Source organism: Macaca fascicularis, chromosome 14, assembly GCF_037993035.2.
Source record: "Macaca fascicularis isolate 582-1 chromosome 14, T2T-MFA8v1.1".
NCBI lineage: Eukaryota > Metazoa > Chordata > Mammalia > Primates > Cercopithecidae > Macaca > Macaca fascicularis.
Window position 1 is genome coordinate 47,805,941 of NC_088388.1, and position 20,534 is coordinate 47,826,474.

Consider the following 20,534-nt stretch of genomic DNA (forward strand, 5'->3'; position numbering starts at 1 on the left):
CCGTTCTCACGCTGCTGTGAAGAAATGCCTGACACTGGGTAATTTATAAAGAAAAGAGGTTTAATTGACTCACAGTTCTACATGGCTCGGGAGGCCTCAGGAAACTTACAATCATGACAGAAGGCACCCCTTCACAGGGTGGCAGGAGACAGAATGAGAGCCAGCAGGGGAAATGCCAGACACTTATAAAACCATCAGATCTTGTGAGACTCACTCACTATCATGAGAACAGCATGGGGGAAGCTGACCCCATGATTCAATTACCTCCCACCAGTTCCCTCCCACAACATGTGGGGATTATGGAGATTACAGTTCAAGATGAGATTTGGGTGGGGATGCAGCCAAACCATATTAGAGGCCTTGTGGAGGAGCAGCATGGCACATGCTATACGGAGAGGAGTGTGGTGTGACTGCCGCTGTGCTCTGAGCTCTCTCCTTGCCTGTTTCCTGCTCCTTGTACAGGAAGATGATGCTAGGTGATTCTTGGGCAGTTAGTTCTGTGTTTAACGAGTCCCTGGGTATTATCATCAAATGCCTTTTTATGAAGTCTCTGTCCATGTGGCAGAATGAAGGATGAGTGACAGAAGTCAGGTTCTTACCTTCTAAGGACATAGAGTGAATAACCCAGAGAGTAACTGGTACTTATGTTTGTAAACAGGTGAATCATAAATATAACAAACCTATGGGTAGAGAGCTTCCTCCTTTTCATGAGTGTATTCTAGATAGCCTTGTAACATCCTGGAATATTAGAGTTGAGAGGGACTGAAGAGGTCATGTGGTCTTTTCTCTCTTTTACCCATGGATTTTCTTTTTATAACATCTACCTTGGTTTGCTGACTCCATTTTGCTATCTTCAGTGACATTATATTCCCTTTTTGGACAGATGCTGTCAAGAAAATACGGATGATCCTCTAATCTATCTTTCTATCACCTATAGGACTCCCTTCTCTAGAACAGGGTAGAAATTTCTCTTCCCTGAAGAGCTCAGACATCCCTGGAGCTACTTCTCCTTGTACCTATAGCTATGGCTGCAGCACCTGCAGCCCTTGATGGATGGTAAAGGAAGTTGGCCTCTTGAATATTCATCATCCACCCACCCTACCTGCAGAGTATCCCCTGCTCTCTGTGGTTTGCATCTAGTAGTCTTTCTCCTTACTCTCTCCCCTTTTATTTATATTTGACTATTTGATAACATGTTTGCAAAACACCCCAGGAGAGTTAAATAATTTGGTAATTAAATAACATTCTATGATTCCCATTAGCGGGACCCTTGATGTAGCATCTCTATACCTTCATCACCTTCCTACTCACCTTGAAATCGTGAAATCTCAGAATGGTGTTTATTTCCTCTCCTTTCCTTTCAAAATCACATCTAATGGGGTGCCGAGCCCTGTAAATTCTTTCTTTTTTGTTTTCCTATGACTTCAATTCTAGTTTAGGCCTGGATGCATCCTAGGCTTCTGTTATTGTTGTTGTTTCTTTCTTTTCTTACCTTATCACTTACTACCTCTGTGACTTTGGGTAAGTACCTTGTTCCCTGTGAGTAACATGGGGATGGTAAAAGTGCCTAACTCACAGGCTTGTTGCAAGAATAAGCAGGATACTGTACATAGAATGGGCATACTTTAATAAATAAATTAATGTACATATGTTGGTGATGTGTTAAAAAATATTTTGCTGATAGACATCTGGTGCAGTGGCACACGCCTATAATCCCAGCATTTTGGGAGGCCAAGGCAGGCAGATCACTTGAGGTCAGGAGTTCAAGTCCAGCCTGGCCAACGTGGCGAAACCCTGTCTGTACTACAAATACAAAAATTGGCCAGATGTGGTGGTGCATGACTGTAATCCCAGCTACTAAGGAGGCTGAGGCGGGAGAATTGCTTGAACCCAGGAGGTGGAGGTTACAGTGGGCCAAGATCATGCCACTGTACTCTAGCCTGGATGATGTAGCAAGACTCTGTCTCAAAAAAAAAATTTTTTTTTTCTTTTACTAATAGTAAGCAACCAAGTTTAGGGACCCTTGGTCTGGAGGGTGAGATCCAGACCCAGCCATGGCAATTCCCTGTGGCTGGCCCCAGCCTGGCAGTCTTGACTCCCCTCCCAGTCTCCTTCCCTAGTGACCCTCATTCACTCTCCTGCCTTTTGATTTTTTTTGAGACAGTCTCCCCCATTGCCCAGGCTGGAGTGCAATGCTGCCATCTTGGCTCACTGCAACCTCTGCCTCCCAGGTTCAAGTGATTCTGCCACCTCACCTTCCCCAGTAGCTGGGACTACAGTCGTGCACCACCACGTACAGCTAATTTTTGTATTTTTAGTAGAGATGGGGTTTTACCATGTTGGCCAAGCTGATCTCAAACTCTTGACCTCAGGTGATCCTCCCGCCTTGGCCTCCCAAAGTGCTAGGATTACGGGTGTGAGCCACTGCGCCTGGCCACCTTTTGATTTTCATATCATTGCTCATCTCACACTGTTCCTCAATATCCTCCCTCGGTCTCCCATTTTCTTTTCTTATCCAGAAGTTCACCTTAAATGCCTCTTGTTCCCTCAAGCCTGCCAGGACAATTCCAGTTCCAGACCCCTTAAGTGTTCTTTCTCCATACTTCTCATTTGGCCTCTGTCGTTTTCTGTGGTGCGTTGATATTTTTTGCAGGGTATACTTCTTGGCTCTGTAGTTATTCTGTGCTAATTCTTACATGGACCTGCCTTATAAATTGTGTGTCACTTGCTGACTTTGTTTTGAGCTATTTTGTCATCTCTCTAATTTATCATTTACCTGGAGACACATACCTATACTTTTTGGATGACATTAGTGTATCTATTTTTTTTATCATAGTAATATATAATCCTTTAAGGAAAAGATTCATTTGTTAAATTTGTGATCGAGTCTCCCTGGATTTGACAGCATGCATCAGCTTGATGCAGACATTCATCTACAATGTATTAATGAGCATTTTTTATATGTGGATTTATTTTACTCCAGATGACATAAAATCATCATCCATGTGTTTAATGCCTTTATTTCAGCACTTACAGTCCTGATTTCTGCATGGGCTCCTGGGAAGAAGATTATTCTAGTGAGGAAAGCTGGATGGTACACAGAGCATATCCATTTAATCTGGGTTTTCCTCTTCCTCAAACATTGTAAAAATGGCTGTTTCATCAGCCAAATTTTGTCAGTCTGTGACAGCAGCTGTGCAATCATTGGAGATACCATTGGCCCTGGAGTCAGAAGACACACGTTTAAATCTTGATTCAACTACTTGGTTGTTGTTTGAACCCAACCAAATCATTTAACTCTCATCATTTAACCTCATCTGTAAAATAAGCTTAATACTCTGTATGCCACAGCATTATTGTGAGGATTGAGACAATGTCAATGAATGTACTGGGTACCTGGGAAGAGGTCAATAAATGTCTGTTTAAAAGAAAAGGAAAAATAAAAGGGTCTCTTCTATCCTGGGTGAGGCTTCTGATGCAGAGTTTATTTTGAGGAGAGACAAGTTCAGAGTGCATTAAATTTAGGCTTGAGACTGAAGACTGAACATTAAGTCAGCCTGGTTTCTGGACTTGTCTTAACCAGAATGTCTATGGCCTCCCCAGAGAGTATGAGGATTAATTAGTTAATCTTTGTAAAGTGCTTTGAAGGTGAAAAGTGCTATGTAAGTGGAATGGCTGAATTGCTATCGGGGATATAATAATGGTGGCACCATATTCTACCAGTCTTGACTGTCTTTGACATCAATAATTAATAACAGGAAAGCTCTAAGATGTTTTACTTCATGTGAAAGAAAGGATTCAATGTGTGATTTCTGATAAAATTATTTCTGTAGTCTTAGAGACAACAACTTCCTAGTTTTTCCCAGCAGAGGAATGCTATAGTCATTTAAGCAGCAACAGTCTCATCCCCTGGCTTCTTGGGAATCTCCTGCTTAGCAATCTGGTTAGAAATCCTAGCCAGCTCCGGTAGAGGGACAATTTGCCAGTTTTGGATGCCTTATGGGTCCTGGGCACATGGGTTTTTAAGAGTAATCTTGCAGAAGTGAAGGAAGAGTGTTGAGTGATTATGCAGTGACTAGGGCTTAATAACCAATGCAGAGTGATACCATGGGCTAGTAGAAAGAGATGTGGCTTAGCTGTGTGACCCTGGGCAGGTCACTTATCTGAACCTTAATTTTTTCACCTGTCAAGTGACAGCATAGTAGTTGATGAGTACAGTGATAAAGGTGGCTCACGGGAGGGTGACTTTCACCCTTGCTGGGGAGAGCTGGGGATTCAAGAAAGGTTTCATAGAACTAGTGGTACATGAGCTGGACTCCAAAGGTGCAGCCATAGTTTACCAGTTAAGGAGAGGGCATTCTTAGCAAAAGGAACAGCACACAAAGAGCCATGAAGTAGTACGTGTGAATGGACCTACTCCCAGCTCTCATAATATACAAGGTATCCCATATACCCTGTGAGCTACACAGACTTTGTTTCCTCTTTGAGGAAGCCCAAAAGTCAGATTCCTGTAAACTGTTGGTATCTACCTTAGTGTCTGCTAGCAGGCTGATGCTGAGAACTGTTTCCCTGCAGAACCTTGTATCACTGCAATATTCTGACATTTCCCCATGAATCTATGGTTGTTTTTTAGCTGACACTATAAACCATATGTTGAATGTGGGGCCAGATGAAGCTTTGATACCAAACACAAAGTATGCAGTAGTAGATTTGTCTAGAATTTAATATGCATTGCTCTGTGTTTTGTCTCTAAAGCAAAGTTTTTCTTTGTTAAAATAAACATGTATAAAGAATTTATACAACGCACATGGTTATGCATATTTATTGCAGAGAATCTGTTAATAATCTATGCCTCATCAGATTTTGCATTTGTGTTGAAATAATAAATGTGGCACTTGGTACAACTGAATGAATTTGGTGAATTTTCTCTTATCTGGGAGAAGAAAGTCCATTTCTCCTTTTGCAAATCTCGTTTTCTTTTGTCATTTTTAGCACTGGCCCGCTTCCCATGTGGTGCATCTGGGGGACTAAATGCTTTTCTGGCTCCAAATGGTTTTGCCATTTTTTTTTTCTTCTCTCACTCCCTTCCCTCTAGCACACATAAACACTTACCTTAGGATTGTTAGAATTGATTCTTTGGTAAGAGCATAGATTCCGAAAGGTCCCCTTATGTTATAAGGAGGGGAAAGCAAATGAAACTGGCCATTCGTTGAGCTAGGCCCTAAGAGATTGTGGAGTGGAGAACTTCAAGGTAGCTAAATGGGCCCTGGGTTGGGTGGGGAAGAGGAGAGCCTGAGAGCAGGCATCTGGGCAAAGCACAAGGAGTGTGTGGGGAAGGGAGGGAATGGAAGGCCATAAAGCATGATTGAAGTTATATCCATAGTCATATCCATATCGATATAACATGCAAGAGCAGAAACTTTAGAATGAATCTGCTTGAATCCAGCTCTGGTACTTACAGCTTGTTTGATCTTGGGCAAGTCATTTAACCTCTCTGAACCTTCATTTCCACATCTGTAAAAATATGAGTGCGTGTGCCTTCTTTACAGGAAGATAGGAAGGCTCCTGGTAGTTGGTACTAAAATCAGTGTCACACTTTCTCTTGTAATTCATTGCCTACCCATGGGAGCACAGCTGTGGAATGTAGTCTTAATTCAAATAATGTTTGTTTTTAGAAACTGGCAAGGTGTTTACCTGGGGCCGAGCAGACTATGGTCAACTAGGGAGGAAGTTGGAGACTTACGAAGGCTGGAAACTAGAAAAGCAAGATTCATTCCTCCCCTGTTCAAGACTACTGAACAACATGCCTTCATCTCTGCATTGCTTAACTGGAGCAACTGAGGTAGGAAGTGACTTCACACAGATGTAATGTGTCCCTTTTTCTTGTCTTTCAGTGAAGCATTTACTGAGGGCCTACTGTGGGCCAGGCATTATGGATAGGTTCCATGTAGGAATCTGAAGAGATCCTTGCTCCAAGGAGCTCGTGCTTTAATGTGGTCAAAAGTCAGTTACCCAGATAACTGTACTGCAAGGCAGACTTTGTGTAGTTCCTTGGAGGTTCAAAGTACTTTGGATCTACTATGAAGAGCAAGAAATGAATTCAGGGTACAGGGATTGGCCTAGGCTTTGAAAATGACAAGGCTGGCCAGGCACAGTGGCTCACACCTGTAATCCCAGCACTTTGAGAGGCCAAGGCGGGTGAACTGCCTAATGTCAGGAATTCGAGACTAGGCTGGCTAACATGGTAAAACCCCATCTCTACTAAAAATACAAAAATTAGCTGGGCATGGTGGCACACGCCTGTAGTCCCAGCTACTTGGGAGGCTGAGGCAGGAGAGTTGCTTGAACCTGGGAGGCGGAGGTTGCAGTGAGCTGAGATCGCGCCATTGCACTCCAGCCTGGGTGACAGAGCAAGACTCTGTCTCAAAAAAAAAAACCAAAAAAAACCAAGAAAAACCCAGGACAATGACAAGGCTTTGATGCTTTCATCTGTGCTTTAGAGGATGGGTCAGACTTGAGCAAGCAGTTGTAAGACAGAAATTTTAAGTGTGCACAACAGCTTGAACAGAGTCATGGGGGTAGGAAAGGGAGGAAACTATTTTGGGGACCACTTGGTGGTTCAGTTTGGCGGGAGCATTGGGTATCTGGAGGGACAATTATGAGGTAATATCAGAAAGATGGGCTGGAACCTGATCAAGGGGCCGTTTAATACTGAGCTAAATATTTTATACTTGTGTTTATTTTTCCCAGTCCAGAAAGTACTGCAGTTCAGTTGCTTATTCAAACCCCTTTGATTTTCTGAAGTGTTTTGAATTTCTACATTTAAGGCAGGAATCTTAATTTCTCCAGGGTGTGTGTTTCTGTTACTAAATTTTACTTTACTGTTACCCTTAAAAAAAAGGCTAGATTTTTTAGAGGAATGAGGATGGCCACACAGGAAATGTGCCTCTGAACCCAAGTTGGCTTAATGAAGGAATTCAGTCTTCATTCAGAGTCTGTCAAAAAAATTAATAAGCTAGTGAGACTTCTGTAATTAGCATCAGACTAATGACAACCCTCTTCATACCTAGAGGGCTTCCCTTCCCCAGGGCCCTGCCTGGCCTCCTCCTTCCGGGTATGTAGGACGCTTCTCAGTTTCTGCTTTCACATCCCAGCCCTGGTCTTCCTGGGCCTTTTCTTAGTGCTGGGTTAAATGTGTCTGTCTTTTTTTCTCTCTCTTTCTCCTGGGTTGAAAAGGTACTAAACAATACCACAAAGACAATTTTACATGTAATAATAATGAAACCACTTAGTATTATGGAAGATTTCCATGATCTTACCACCCTAAAACAGCTACATTCCTTTTTGTGTATACACGTGTCCATACTTCTCTACAAGTTGTACCAATAGCATTTATGATGTTTTGTTTTCAATCTTTTTTTTTTTTTTTTTTTTTTTTTGAGACGGAGTCTCACGCTGTTGCCCAGGCTGGAGTGCAGTGGCGCGATCTCGGCTCACTGCAAGCTCCGCCTCCCGGGTTCCCGCCATTCTCCTGCCTCAGCCTCCTGAGTAGCTGGGACTACAGGCGCCCGCCACCGCGCCCGGCTAATTTTTTGTATTTTTAGTAGAGACGGGGTTTCACTGTGGTCTCGATCTCCTGACCTTGTGATCCGCCCGCCTCGGCCTCCCAAAGTGCTGGGATTACAGGCTTGAGCCACCGCGCCCGGCTGTTTTCAATCTTTATTTTATCACAGATGCTTTGCTTTTTTCCCTCTTGGTCTTTAAAATGAACATTTAAAATGGCTATACAGTAAACATTACATGATTAGAAGGTTCTGGGATTTCTCAAACCATTCTTTAGATATTGGACATTTAGATCATCCTTTTTTTTTTTCACCACTAGTGAATCTCTGTTGAACTGTTTCCTTAAGATATGATCTTAGGGATGCAATGACAAGGGCAAAGGTCAGGAGCATCTTTATGACTTTTGATATATTTCTCCAGATTGTGTTTGGCAGAAGTTGGCTCTACCAGTAGTAAATAAGGCAATGCAGTATTTAAACTAGTATTGTCTCCTTAGTGAGTTAAGGTGCTGAGAGCCTGTTAAATAGTGCTTTAGACTCTAGTTTTTCTTTGTCTTTCCCAGATCATTTAAGACTTTGTGGTCAGGTTGCACAGTGGTGGAGGAATAGAGGATTCTTAGATTTTTCCGAGTCTCTAGTTCTATTGGAAAGATGAGTATACCCTGTGTCATAATACCTAAGGTATTGGTATTGGTAAGGATAACTTGCAAAGTTCATGACTTAGTAGGCACTCAGAAACTGTTGAGTCCATTCTCTTCTTACCCTTTGAAGTTTTTTAATGCCTTGTGGTAGCCACAGTATGCAGCACTGTGATAGACATGGCCAGTGCAAAATTTAGGGTAAGAGCCTGACATTGATACAAATTTTATGTAGCTTATCAGGAGTAGGCTTGAGCTCTGAGCCCCCTAGCAGCTTCATTTTAGAGCTCCTTCTTTCCTAGCTCCAGTCTCTGGGGTGCTGGAGTGTAGACTCTTCGGTCTCACTTCAGGTTCAGACTCCAGGCTCTTACTCTCTGGTAAATTGGGTCTAGGAATTATCTCCAGCTGTGGATATCCAGGTCTGGCCTGCTAGGCATATATTTGCTTGAGGCCAAGAGACAGCCAGTCCAGGAGGCAGCCATATGCTACTAGGAGTGGGTTCACCTGGATATCCAGGTCTCGCCTGCTAGGCATATATTTGCTCAAGGCCAAGAGAGAGCCAGTCCAGGAGGCAGGTATATGCTACTAGGAGTGGGTTCACCTTGGAGAAGACAAGAGCCACACTAAACTAGGTGCTACCCTGGTCATGGGCTTGGCCAGAGAGGTGCAGAGACACCTGGAGGCACAGGAACAGTGTTGGACTAGGCTGATGTTTCCTGACCCTTGAGGACCTGCGTGTGGCACATAGCTGACCAATTGCCTTTAATTCTTCTTAATTGCCTTTAATGTCCAAGGGATAAGCAAGAGGAGGAGTGAATTGTCTGGTGTCTCAGATAGGATGTCTGCACAGAAGGGTCCAGAAGGACAGCCAAACAGGAGAGGAAAACACAGGTAGACAGCTAGACTGTGGTATAACCATCCCTTCCTGGGAACCAAAGAAAGCAAAGAAACACAAAGTTAGTTAGTGCTTATTATAGGCCAATATGCTAAATGCTTTGCAGATATTATTTTGTCTTCATGATAAACCTATGTGCAGGTGTCACAATTGCTGCATTATGAATAAGGAGACTAAGGCTAGGAATGGGTAAACTCAGCTGGCCCCTACTGATCACACAATAGGTAAACAGTGAGCCTGGGTCTTTAACTTGAAGTGCTTGAAGAAGGTCACATACTCTACAGATAAACTAAAATTGAGGTCCTTTTTTCTATGTGCCCTTTCCTGGGTGGATCCCTTTGCTGGGTGCTTGAAGTCTGGGAATAAGGGTCTGTAAATTCCCTAAGTGTCTCAATTCTTTTCTTCTGAGCCATGTCTCCTCTCTAGCTGGAGAAACACTTTATTTGAGATTTTAGACCTTGCAGGCCTTCCTTTAATGTTCTCACAGTGGTAAAAACTTCTGTTTCATTCGCTGTCAGTTTTACCTTAGATATTGGGCCTCTCTAGGCACTCCTGGAAAATTCCAGAGTGGGTAGTACAGTGATCTGGATTAATCCCACCATGCACATGACAGGGCAGTATGTGTGTGAACAGGTTTGTTTGCTCCTTGACTGCAGATGTATACCCCAGCAGCTCTCTGCTTTCCAAGCCAGTTTCATAGCTAAGGTCTCTAATCCCTAGCTGCTAACTCAACTTTGGCACTCCTGAGAATGGTAACTAACCTATAAGTTCCCAGGCTTCTTCAGTACCACTTCAGCCTTGCTCGATTCTTTGCCCTGGCTCTATTCTCTGCCCTTGTTTCTTGTCCCCAAGCCCTCCTATTCCAGTTTAGGTTGCAGGACTTGGTATGATGCCGCCGTTCCTTATTCTCTGGACCTCAATAGAATGCTCCTGCTCCCTGTTCAATTCTTTGTGTTTCCAAGATGAAATCCCTGTCTGGTCTTCCCAGAACTTGCAGTTCAGCTTTGACTGTCATCCCTGTGCCTGTGCCCTTATTGCCTAGGACTGACCTCAGTGACACTACCTTCTTGGATTTCTTGCCCGCCGTCCCCGCCACTGACTGTTTGTGTGCTGTCCCACCTTTTATGCTCTCCTGGATCTCTCTGACATTTACCTCCTTCTTGACTTTTGAGTTCTTGCGCATTCCATAAACATTGGTTGACACCTGTCATGCACCAGTGTTGGCCATACAGTGGAAGTGGGTGGGGAGGTGGATACAAGGATGAAAAATACACAGTCTTTGCCCTCAAAGAACTTCCAGGTACATAAGTTAATATCTACTATAATTGAGTGAAAAGTGCTATTAGAGGTATGTACAAAAGGCCAAAGGAGCAGTAAAGATGGAATTGTTAATTCTGAAGACACTAACAAAAAAGAAATGTTATTTGAATTGGGTTCTTAAAAATGCATAGGAGTTCAGCAAAGGTAGAAGGATATCAGGCTGAGGGACAACATAAACTGAAATTGAGTCTAGATCACTTTTAACTTCTGATGCAATCAGGATGCCTACCCATTCTAGTGGCTGAACCTAGTTTTGCAGTCTGGCTGCCTGTCTAGCCTGTCCCATCACTGTCTGAAGGAAAATGACCGTCACATACATTGTCTCATTCGATCCCAGCATGATGCTGTGAAATAGGCCAGAATAGGCATGGTTATTCCCATTTTGTTGTTCAGGAAACTGAGGCCAGAGAGGCTAGCTAGGAATTAGGAGAGGATCCAAGGCAAACAGCCTGATTCCCAGTGTTTCTAAGGACTTTCTCTGGGCTCAGTCTGCAGCCACAGTCCTGAGTCATGTTCCTGGTTTAAATTCTGCCTACGTTTGGTTGAGGAGCACCAAATCCCAGCCAGGGAACTCAGTATACACGTGCATGTGTGTGCGCATACAGTGCCATTGGAGCAGGAGCAGGAAATGTGGAAATAAACAAAAGTTAAACCAAGAGATTGGGTAATTGTCAAGCCCAAATGCCATCAGCTCTCATTTGCAGCGGGACTAAAACTGCTAGAGGATCAACCTGTGCACAGGGTCTAAGTGCAATCTGTCGGAATGAGTGGGAAAGAAGCTATTTTTAGTTTGCAGAGTCACTCACTCAGCTGTGTTAACTGAGGTTTGAGCCAGGCCCCTACACTTTCCACAGTGTTATTTCTAAAGGAGAAATACCACTTGAATGCTTGTGTAAAACCCATTAATGAACCTGGAAGTTTCCAGGGCATCTTTGTCCTACAGCTGCCTCGGAAGACTGCCTTTCCTGAATGACCTTCCTCCTTTCCTATATTTAATGCATTTCTAATTTTAAGTTTGTGTCAAGACTGTGGGACTTTGGTGCCCTAAATAACACAGAAATCTACCACTAGCAATCAGCTGAGTCCGGAGGGCTCTGACAGAATTGAACACAACCTGAAAAAGCATTCCCAAGTGGCTCTCTGGTAAGTAACCCACAGCATCATTGCTGTTCCTAGAGAAGCATAAGGTCTCTGAGACCATGGGCCCAGGCAGCCCAAACCTTTCAGTTGTAGCAGGGTCCAGTGTTTTAAAGGCCTCTGGAAATGGGATAGCAGTGCTTAAAATGGGTAGTACTGTTCACCCAAAGATGGTTTCATTGGAGATTTAAAAATCTAGCACATCTGTGCTATAGCTGCTGACATAGCAGGGGAAGAAATAACACAAAACAAACCTCAAAGTGGTGGACCGGATTTGTCCCTGTGAACACTCAGAAGGGAGGAAGAGCTGTCATATTTGAGAGAGATGGTGAAACAAGCACTTACTACTACCCACTGTTTTCTTATTTATATTTATCATCCCTCTTTTCTCACTAAAATAGAAAATCCAAGAGAGCGAGGGCCTTGTCTGTCTTGTTCAAAGATGTGATCCCCGTGTCTAGAATAGTACCTGGCACCTTGTGGGTACTTAATGAATGTTTACTGGCTAAGTGAAAAATGAATGAAAGCAATGGTTTTGGAGGTATGTGCCTGTTTTCACTTCTTCTTCGCTTCTTCCCCATAGTCTGTGCTTCTCAATCCCAGGCCAGTTCAGGAATAGGCATTTCCATGTTTTCAGGCATTTGGTCATCAGATGCCCTGCAGACCCAGCACAGATAGGCTGTGAGCCTGTATTGTGCTCAGAACAGCCCTGAAGTTTCTTGCAAAGGCTACTGATGATGAGGCTCATAGTCCTTTAGCACTTCACAGTTTACCAAGTACTTTCGCGCCTGTTCACCTTCAGATTTTCTTCTTTAATCCAACAGATGCTTAGGTATGCCTGTCTGTCTGAACACAGCATTAGGGTAGTGGAAGCAGAGAAGAGTGGAACAGTTTCTGTCTTAGGAGCTTGTGAGTTAGTAGCGGGGCTAAGTTTACTGTAGGACAAACAGAATGTGACAAAGGCTTTAAGAGAATCTGGCAATGAAAATATGTTGATCCTGTCCCTTCCTGTGTCTTGGTGACCTTCTCTTTCTTGCATTTTCAGTCCCTGTGGTTTTGTTGGGTTCTGCTGGGTGGGGGTAGGGGCTGGAGTGGGAAGTTGTGACTGGAAAGCCTTCCCGAATTGGAAGCCTTGATGTTGAATTAGTGCTCAAGGGAGCAAAAGTAAAGTAACAGGGGAATCTTGGCAAGAATTTGAAGAGGAAAGCAGAGGAAGAGCAGCCAGATAGAGACTGAGTATTGACAGGAGAGGGAGAAGGGAAGCCAGGTCCTGCCAAGTCACAGAAGCCAAGGAAATGCCAACAGGGAGGTCACGGAGGTTGGGGATGGAGTAAAGACCACTGAATTTGGTGACCGGGAGGCTGTGGCACTTGAGAGAGCAGCTTCAGTTGGAAGGTAGAAGCTAAAGCAGGAGCACAGCAAATGAGTGAGCGAGTGATGAGAAATAGAGGCTGTGGGTGTGAGTAGCCCTTCCAGGAGATTCCGGTCAAAGATGATGAAAACAAGCCCAGTACTTTGAAGAGAGGGATTGGTTACAGTTTGTTTTGTAAGCATGGAGAAACCAGAGTGTGTCAGAAGGCTGAAAGAGAGATTTAGAGAGAGAAAGAAAACTGAATGAGTAAAGTTGCAAGAGGAAGGGAGAAGAATTGGAGCAAGGCCCCCAAGAAGATGAGACAGAGGATTGAGGTCACTGTGAAGGGGTCAGTTCTGACAAGAAGAAAGGAGACTTTTTCTTTCTTTCAGTGCTGGAGTAAAGAAATAAGGGGATATGTGAAGAGAGAAGTTTTGAGGTGGAGAAGAGAATGCTTTCATTGAACTGTGTACCTCTTTTGTCATCAGGTTTTATGTTAGTTTTATTTATTTATTCAACAGATGTTTGCCGTATCCTACTGTGGGCCATGCACAGGCACCAAGAATTCACAAATAAAAGTCAAACTTGCTGCCCAATACTGCAATGTGGTATTTATTAGTAATGTAGTAATTATTAACATGCCCATTTCAAAATCAAACTTGAAGTTCTTTGAGGACAGGCATTATCTTATTTATCTTTGTATAATTAGGTCAAAGTTTGGTACAAAGTAATAATAGAATTGTGATGAAAAAAGCGTGAGACCTCATGTTGGTTGGCTTAAATCTTCCTGGTTAGATTGGAAGGCAAATTATCAGCTGGAGTGATGAGGTTAGAGCAGGGAGGCCACCAGGGAGGGACTAGTTCACTTTACTCTGTAATGGGTTATTCCAGCACTGTTGGGTGACTGTCTGGAAATGGGAGAAGGAAGACACCATTATTCGCTCTGACCCCTGAGTGGCAGGAAGGGCAGATGCTGTTGTCCTTATTCTGGGGGTGAGGAAACTGAAGTTGAGAAAGAAAGCTGTCACTTGCTCAAAATCGCAGTACATGGCAGAACAGGGACTTGAACCTGGCTCTCAGACCCCTCATTTTTCTCATTGCTAGCCCTGTATACCAACAGCTTCTTCTCTGGACAGTTCTGATCAGTGTGTGACCCTGGGCTCTGGCTTTGGATATCACTGGCTGGTAGTCAGGTCTAATGGAGACTTGGTGGCCCTTTACAGGCTCTGCCTCAGTGTCATATCAGGAAAAGCGACAAGGAAAGGAATAGCCTCAGTAGGTATTGGGACAGTAAGTTAATTCATGCTTATAGTAGTAAACTCGTGCTGGCTGGAGTTGGAGGTCTGATGGACACAGTCTTGAACATAGAGCATGACTTGGGTTGGACTTTCTGCTCTGTATGTACAATCTGATTTGGGGTCATTCAGAACCTTTCCAAGCCTTAGCTTTCTCATTCACAAAGTGCACATAATAATATCTGCATTATCTTGCCCATAGGATTATAGAAAAATGCAGATAGTATATATAAGGGCTTTTGTAGACTGTAAAGTGCTGTACATGTACAAAAAAAGTTGTTTTTTAGGTTCATGACACATGAGCTGCTTCAGGTGCAGGTTTTGTTAAAAGTATGGGTCAGAGCTGCTGCTTTGTCTTAATCCCTTGAGATCTTAGAAGCTACATAGAACCACCGTGGATCTGGTAAACACTTCTTAGAACCAGAACCAGTGAAGATAGTGGAGCCTAGATGCTTGATAATCCAGCCAATCTCCATGCAGCATCAGAGTATGAACTCCTGTTGAGGTAGCCATCAGCATTGACAGCAAGGATATCTCTGGCTTGCTTTTTTTCAGCAGCAGAGGAAATTCATCAGCACTGATTTAAAGTCCTAGTGACCTCGTATGTCACTACCATGCTCTGCAGAAGTACGACTGCCCCAGGCTTTGCCCAGGGTTACCCTGGAGCTGACCAGCTGTCTTTTGTTGCATTTGACCTTGAAAACGGCTGTCCCAGGGTGAAAGTAAATCATGCAGAGGTTTAGAGTGGAAACGGAAGGCAATGAGGGTTTAAAGGAGGCTGCGGTGGTCTGCTGAGAGCGATTCTAGGTCTGTGAAGGCTGAATGCGCTGCACATGAATTGGCTGGTCAGGGGACTAAAACTACCTCCATTTCTGCCACTGTTCCCTCTAGTTTGGACTCTCATTATCTAGTGCCTAATAGAGTGACAGCTTCTTAGTTGGTAACCCCTTGTCTCTAGTTTGGTTTCATCCCAGTTGCTCACAACCAGTTGCCAAAGTGATGTACTGAAATAGAAATCTGATTGCACTATGCTCTTTTCCTTTAGACTCTTAGAAAATACAGAAAATGTTTATTCCCATAATAAACACTTATTAGATAGTGACTTTCTATATGGAAGAAACTTAGCCAAGCATTTAGGATATGGTGGAGATTAAGACCCAGCCTCTGTTCTCAATGGGTGGGAGAAACACACAACCCATAATCTGCACAGCCAGTCTGCAAAGAATGGAGGTATTAGAGTGTAAGCTCCAGGACTATTGTTGGCCTTGTTCACCACTGCCTCCTCATCACCTTGAATAGCACCCAGCACACAGCAGGTGCTGAGCAAATGATTATTATAGGGCTGAATGTGTGCCCTTACTTTCTGATGGCTTCCCATCCTGAATGAAGTCTAAAATCTCTGGATTTTCATAAGAAGCTCTTCTTGATCCAGCTTCTGTCAAAATACCCAGCCTCACCTTCTACCAGTCTCTCCTTGTATTCTGCAGTTTATTTATGCCTAGCCAATAATGCATCATGTTTTTTGATACTTCTGGGTCTTTGCATGCTGGTTCTGCTTCCCTTTGCCTTTGGCTCCTTGGACAACTACTACCCATTTCTCAGTAGCTAACAAGGATGATGTCTTATAATCATCTTGGTATTCCTACCACCAAGTCTTACAAACATGCCCCTTCTTACTTTCTCTATTGAGTTTTTCTTTGCGTGGTGTCATTATCCACCTTCCTTGCCTCTGTTGGGCAGCTGTCCCTGAAGCACTTTTCCCTTCACCTCCCCTGCCTTCGAGTTTAGGCCTGGAATTTGTTGGGCTGTTGGTGGCCTGGCTCTGGGATGTGATGAGCCCTGACCTCCCTTTTGCCTTTCCTAAACACTTTCTCCCTCCTGCTTTGTCCACATCCAGACAGCTAGATCTCTCTGCCAGTTCTACTTGCACAAAAACCCTACCCTGAGCAGGGTATGGGTTTTGCCAGTCCCATTGCGCAGGGATTGGACTCAGTGTCCTGGATCCTTAGTTACTGTTTGGGACTTTGTTCTGAGTGGCTCATTCCCCTATACAAGGTCATCTGCTTGATTCCAAGGGTTGCTGTTCCTTGGAGCTTCTTGCTTGGAAGCCTTCTGACCAATGGGACCTCCTTGTTGTTTACACTGACCTGAATTAAGCTTTTCTTTGCCAGGGTCCACTGGGTACTTTATATTGGATAGCTGCCTTAGGAGCCAGCCCTGTAGTTCACCATCTTCCCCAAAGATGACTGCCATCTGGCTCCAGCCTCTTCTTTGCCTGAAATGTCCTGAACCACAGAGGCCTTGCCTGGTGTGCACCTCTTGAGGTAGATAAAGAGGAAACATTCCTCTTGTTGCTTCCAAGAAAGCAAAAACAGGCCGTTCCCTTGGGATGCAGCCTTTACAACCCCAAGATCCCTGGCCAGTTGTTAGAGGGACTGGTGAATTGTGACTGGAAGGGAGAGGTTAATCTTTGTATGGTTACATAATTCCCTTTGTGATGTAGTGGTTCTGTCTGTGGGGACACTGCCAGTGGTGGCCGCCACCTCCTTCATCTGAAGATTACTATTTGGAAGAGAGCTCTTTTTCCTGGATGCCGGATGTCATCCAAGATTGGGGGAGACTGGCTATAGATAACAGAAATGGAAGGAATCAGAGATATCTTTGCAAAAGGAGCAACTGCTACAATAATTAATTGTGAAGCCTCTGGCTTTTCAGAGGAACCAGAAATATAAGTGGAAAGCAAAGTAGGAGGTAGAGTGGGGTCCCACTCACAGGTGCTGGGAGGCTACTGTGGCTCCCACAGGGGCCTCCCCATGTACCACTTCAGGAGACCCAGCTGGCTAGGGAAGGTTGCTCATGGCTACTGAACAAAATGTTTGTGTCACTGTAAGCAGCACTCCCAAGACTGGGTGAGGAAAGTCCCTTGCTTCAAAAAGGTGATTCAGTAATTTTTGAGTTTCTTCTCTGTGGTTTTATTTCACTGTGGTCCCCACTGGTAAGATTTCTTATTAATTGCATGGAACATGCATATCATTTGAGGATAGGGTCTGCACAAAGGAGCAACAAATAGGGGAAGGACTTGGAAGAATCAAGAGACTACACTGCGGATTGATGTTTGGACAGCTGTTTTTACTTCTCTGAGTCTCAGATTTTGCATCTGTCAAATAGATATAATACTTCTTATTGGATTTAGCTCTGTAAGTTGTCAGAATGATGTCAGGGATATGAAAGCATTTTATCAACTATGAAGCTATAAACAAATGTACGTTTTGTTTGTAGATTTCTTACATGGGTTTTTAGAAAACTAATTTCTTGTAGCACTTTGGGAGGCTGAGACAGGTGGATCACTTGAAACCAGCCTGGGCAACGTGGCAAAACCCTGTCTCTACAAAAAGCACAAACATTAGGCATGGTGATGTGTACCTGTAGTCCTAGCTTCTCGGGAAGCTGAGCTGGGAAATGGAGGTTGCAGTTAGCTGAGATTGTGCTACCGCACTCCAGCCTTGGTGATAGAACAAGACTCTGTCTCAGAAGAAAGAAAAAAAAAAAAAAAGAAAGAAAGAATGGATTAGACAATTGGATTTTTTTAAAAGAAGTAATAATAATGTTAGTTCCTGTTTGTCGAACATTGACTACGTGCCATGTATTATGCTAAGCACTTTATAAACGTCACTTTTAATTCTTAACACATTCCCATGAAGCAGTATAATAATTTATCCTTATTTTGTAGATGAGGGAACCAAAACCTGGGGAGGTAACTTATTTAGGGACAAAGCTGATAAATAGCAGAGCTAACATAGTGGCAGCAGTGTGGACTAGAGGACATACAGGTGACTGGATGGTGGTTTTCCAGGTTGAAGGGCAAAGAGGTGACTGTGGCTTGGTCAACAACCAAGAAGCAACTTGTGGCAACCCCTAGAAGTCCAGATGTGCCAGTCTTCTGGCAGAGCCTGTAAGAGCTCATTTGTCCCTCCTTGGTATCTGGGCACAAGCTAGTGGAGGTAAACAAAGGCACCCAAGAGGCTTTCCTTCCCCAGAAACCACCACTTTAAAGCTGGTACAGTAAAACATGCCTTTGAAGACTTGCAAAAAGATACTTTAATTCCTCATCATTCTTTCTTGGCTTTGTGTTGTTTCTGTTTACAGTGGCGGGAAGAATGAGTTTTGGAGTATCTCAGTCCTAGCCCCCTTACCTGTACATCCAAAGTGTACCACTTTACAAGGCTCAGATTAGAGCTTGCCCAGTGGAATCTTTTCTGGACAACTTCAGTTGCCATTTCAAGTATGAGCTACTTGAGGATAGGCACCATATCTTGATTGTGGCTGTAACTTTAGTGCATAACCCAGTGCCGTCAGAAAGCAAACGGTTGGGATTTGTTATTGAATTGAATGGAAATCTTAACTCAGAGTTCGAATCACCTATTAATATTTGATTGTATTGTAACATCTGATTATCCCATGTGTGGTGGTCTTCCAGAGGAAATTGTATGGTGCTCCTGAGTGGGCACTGTATCATATGATTTTTTTTTTGTCATACCCTGTTAGGCAGGGAGTGAGGGGCTAGGTCACATGGCAGGCACTTGGAGAAGCCTTGGGGGCTCCATCTACATCTACTCTGAAGCAGGCTTGGAGAGGTCCATCATGAGATCGCTGTACTGGTTGCTAACAGAGTTACAATGTATTAGTTCTGGAGGGAGAGAAGCAAAAACAGAATGCTGACTCCTCCAGCAGTCTCAGCATGAGGCTCATAGGAATATAGGCATCTTTTTCAATCTGCATTGCCCTGTTCCTCAGACACCTATTTTAGGGTGACAGCACAGAGGCACGAAAATGGTGCATTTCCCTTTGCACCCCTCAAGGTGAAATTTCTGCTGTTGCACGGGGACTTTTGGGAGCAGTTCTGTAGTTACTGCTGTATAATGCATTTATCATTCTGCTCCCCTGGCACATTTTGTCAAGCTGCGTAATTTCCCTGTGCCTTACAACACTCACTAGCTCCATGATGATGATCCATCTGGTGGCCACAGCCTCCCTGATCAGGGTCTGGGATGCAATGGAAAGAGCAATGTATTTGCTAATAATGACAGCAGGTAGCATTCTCCAAGTCCCAGTAGATGCCAGGTTCTCTCCTAAGCACTTTCTAGGCACCCTCTCTTTAATCCTCATGGCAGTCTTGCAGAGTAGGGATTATTATTCCTCTGTTTGCAGTTGAAGAGAGTGAGACTCGGAGGTGGTCACTAGTCCAAGGTCACATGATTAGTAAATTTCAAAGTTGCTAGTAAAACCCTGATCCTACTGCAAAGCCTATGCTGCTGTGTACCAGGATTCCATTTTCATCTCTGATGTTGACTGCCTATGGGACCTAGGACCAGAGACTTTGCTTTCTCTGAGCCTCAGTTTCCTAATCTGTATATTGAGAAGCAGTTTCAAGGGTTCTTCCAAAGTTCTAAGGCCAGTACCCTTCTAGTTTGGCTAGAGCTCTTAATCACCTGGAGACCAATTTCTTTTCACCTTTGAGTTTTTATTTTTTGGTTTTTTGAGACGGAGTTTCACTCTTGTTGCCCAGGCTGGAGTGCAATGGCGCAATCTCGGCTCACCGCAACCTCCGCCTCCTGGGTTCAAGCGATTCTCCAGCTTCAGCCTCCCGAGTAGCTGGGATTACAGGCATGTGCCGCCATGCCTGGCTAATTTTTTTTTTTTTTTTTTTTTTTTTTTTTTTTTTTTTTTTTATTAGAGACGGGGTTTCTCTGTTAGTCAGCTGGTGTTGAACTCCTGACCCCAGGTGATCCGCCCGCCTCAGCCTCCCAAAGTGCAGGGTTTATTTGTTTTGTTTGTTTTGTTTTATAGTGGCAGGCTAGCTGCTGGGTATTAATTCCACAACAATAACATTCAAATCAGGCAAGTAAGAGAATACATAGTATAAAATTGTATGGATCAGTGCTGTCCAGTGGAACTTTCTAGGATGATGGAAGTGGTCTGTATCACTCTAATACAATAGCTAATAACCACATGTGGCTACTCAACACTTGAAATATGGTTAATGTAACCAAGTGACTGAATTTTAAATTTTATTTAATTTTAATTCAAATTTCAGTAGCCACATGTGGCTAGAAGCTACTATACTGGACAGTGCAGGTATAGATAGTATAATAATATAAAACTAAATAGAGCATAGATTCTTCTATGTTCCAACCAAGGCTTCTAATTTCCATTTGATTTTTCCAGAGGTGTAATACCTGATATATTATTACATTTGTATTAAGCTTTCAGCTTTCAGCGCACTCAAACTTACATTATTAAATCATTTTGTTTCCTACCTAGGAGGCATATAGAAAA

General features: G+C 43.5%; 1 protein-coding gene across 19 annotated transcripts in view; it reads left to right on the forward strand.

Annotated features, from left to right (window-relative positions):
* The window catches only part of SERGEF (secretion regulating guanine nucleotide exchange factor), a 235,876-nt gene that overhangs the window by 48,040 nt on the left and 167,302 nt on the right, over positions 1 to 20,534 (forward strand). For 14 of the 19 annotated variants that reach the window (XR_012423369.1, XM_005578479.3, XM_074014110.1 and 11 more), the window contains one exon: positions 5,676 to 5,842. The exons of the other annotated variants lie outside the window; for them this stretch is intronic. Coding sequence is in view for 13 of the 14 variants with exons in the window: in XM_005578479.3 (XP_005578536.3) it covers positions 5,676 to 5,842 (167 nt within the window). In the remaining variant the exon portion in view is untranslated. The remainder of the gene's footprint in view (positions 1 to 5,675; positions 5,843 to 20,534) is intronic. 19 annotated transcript variants of the gene reach the window in all.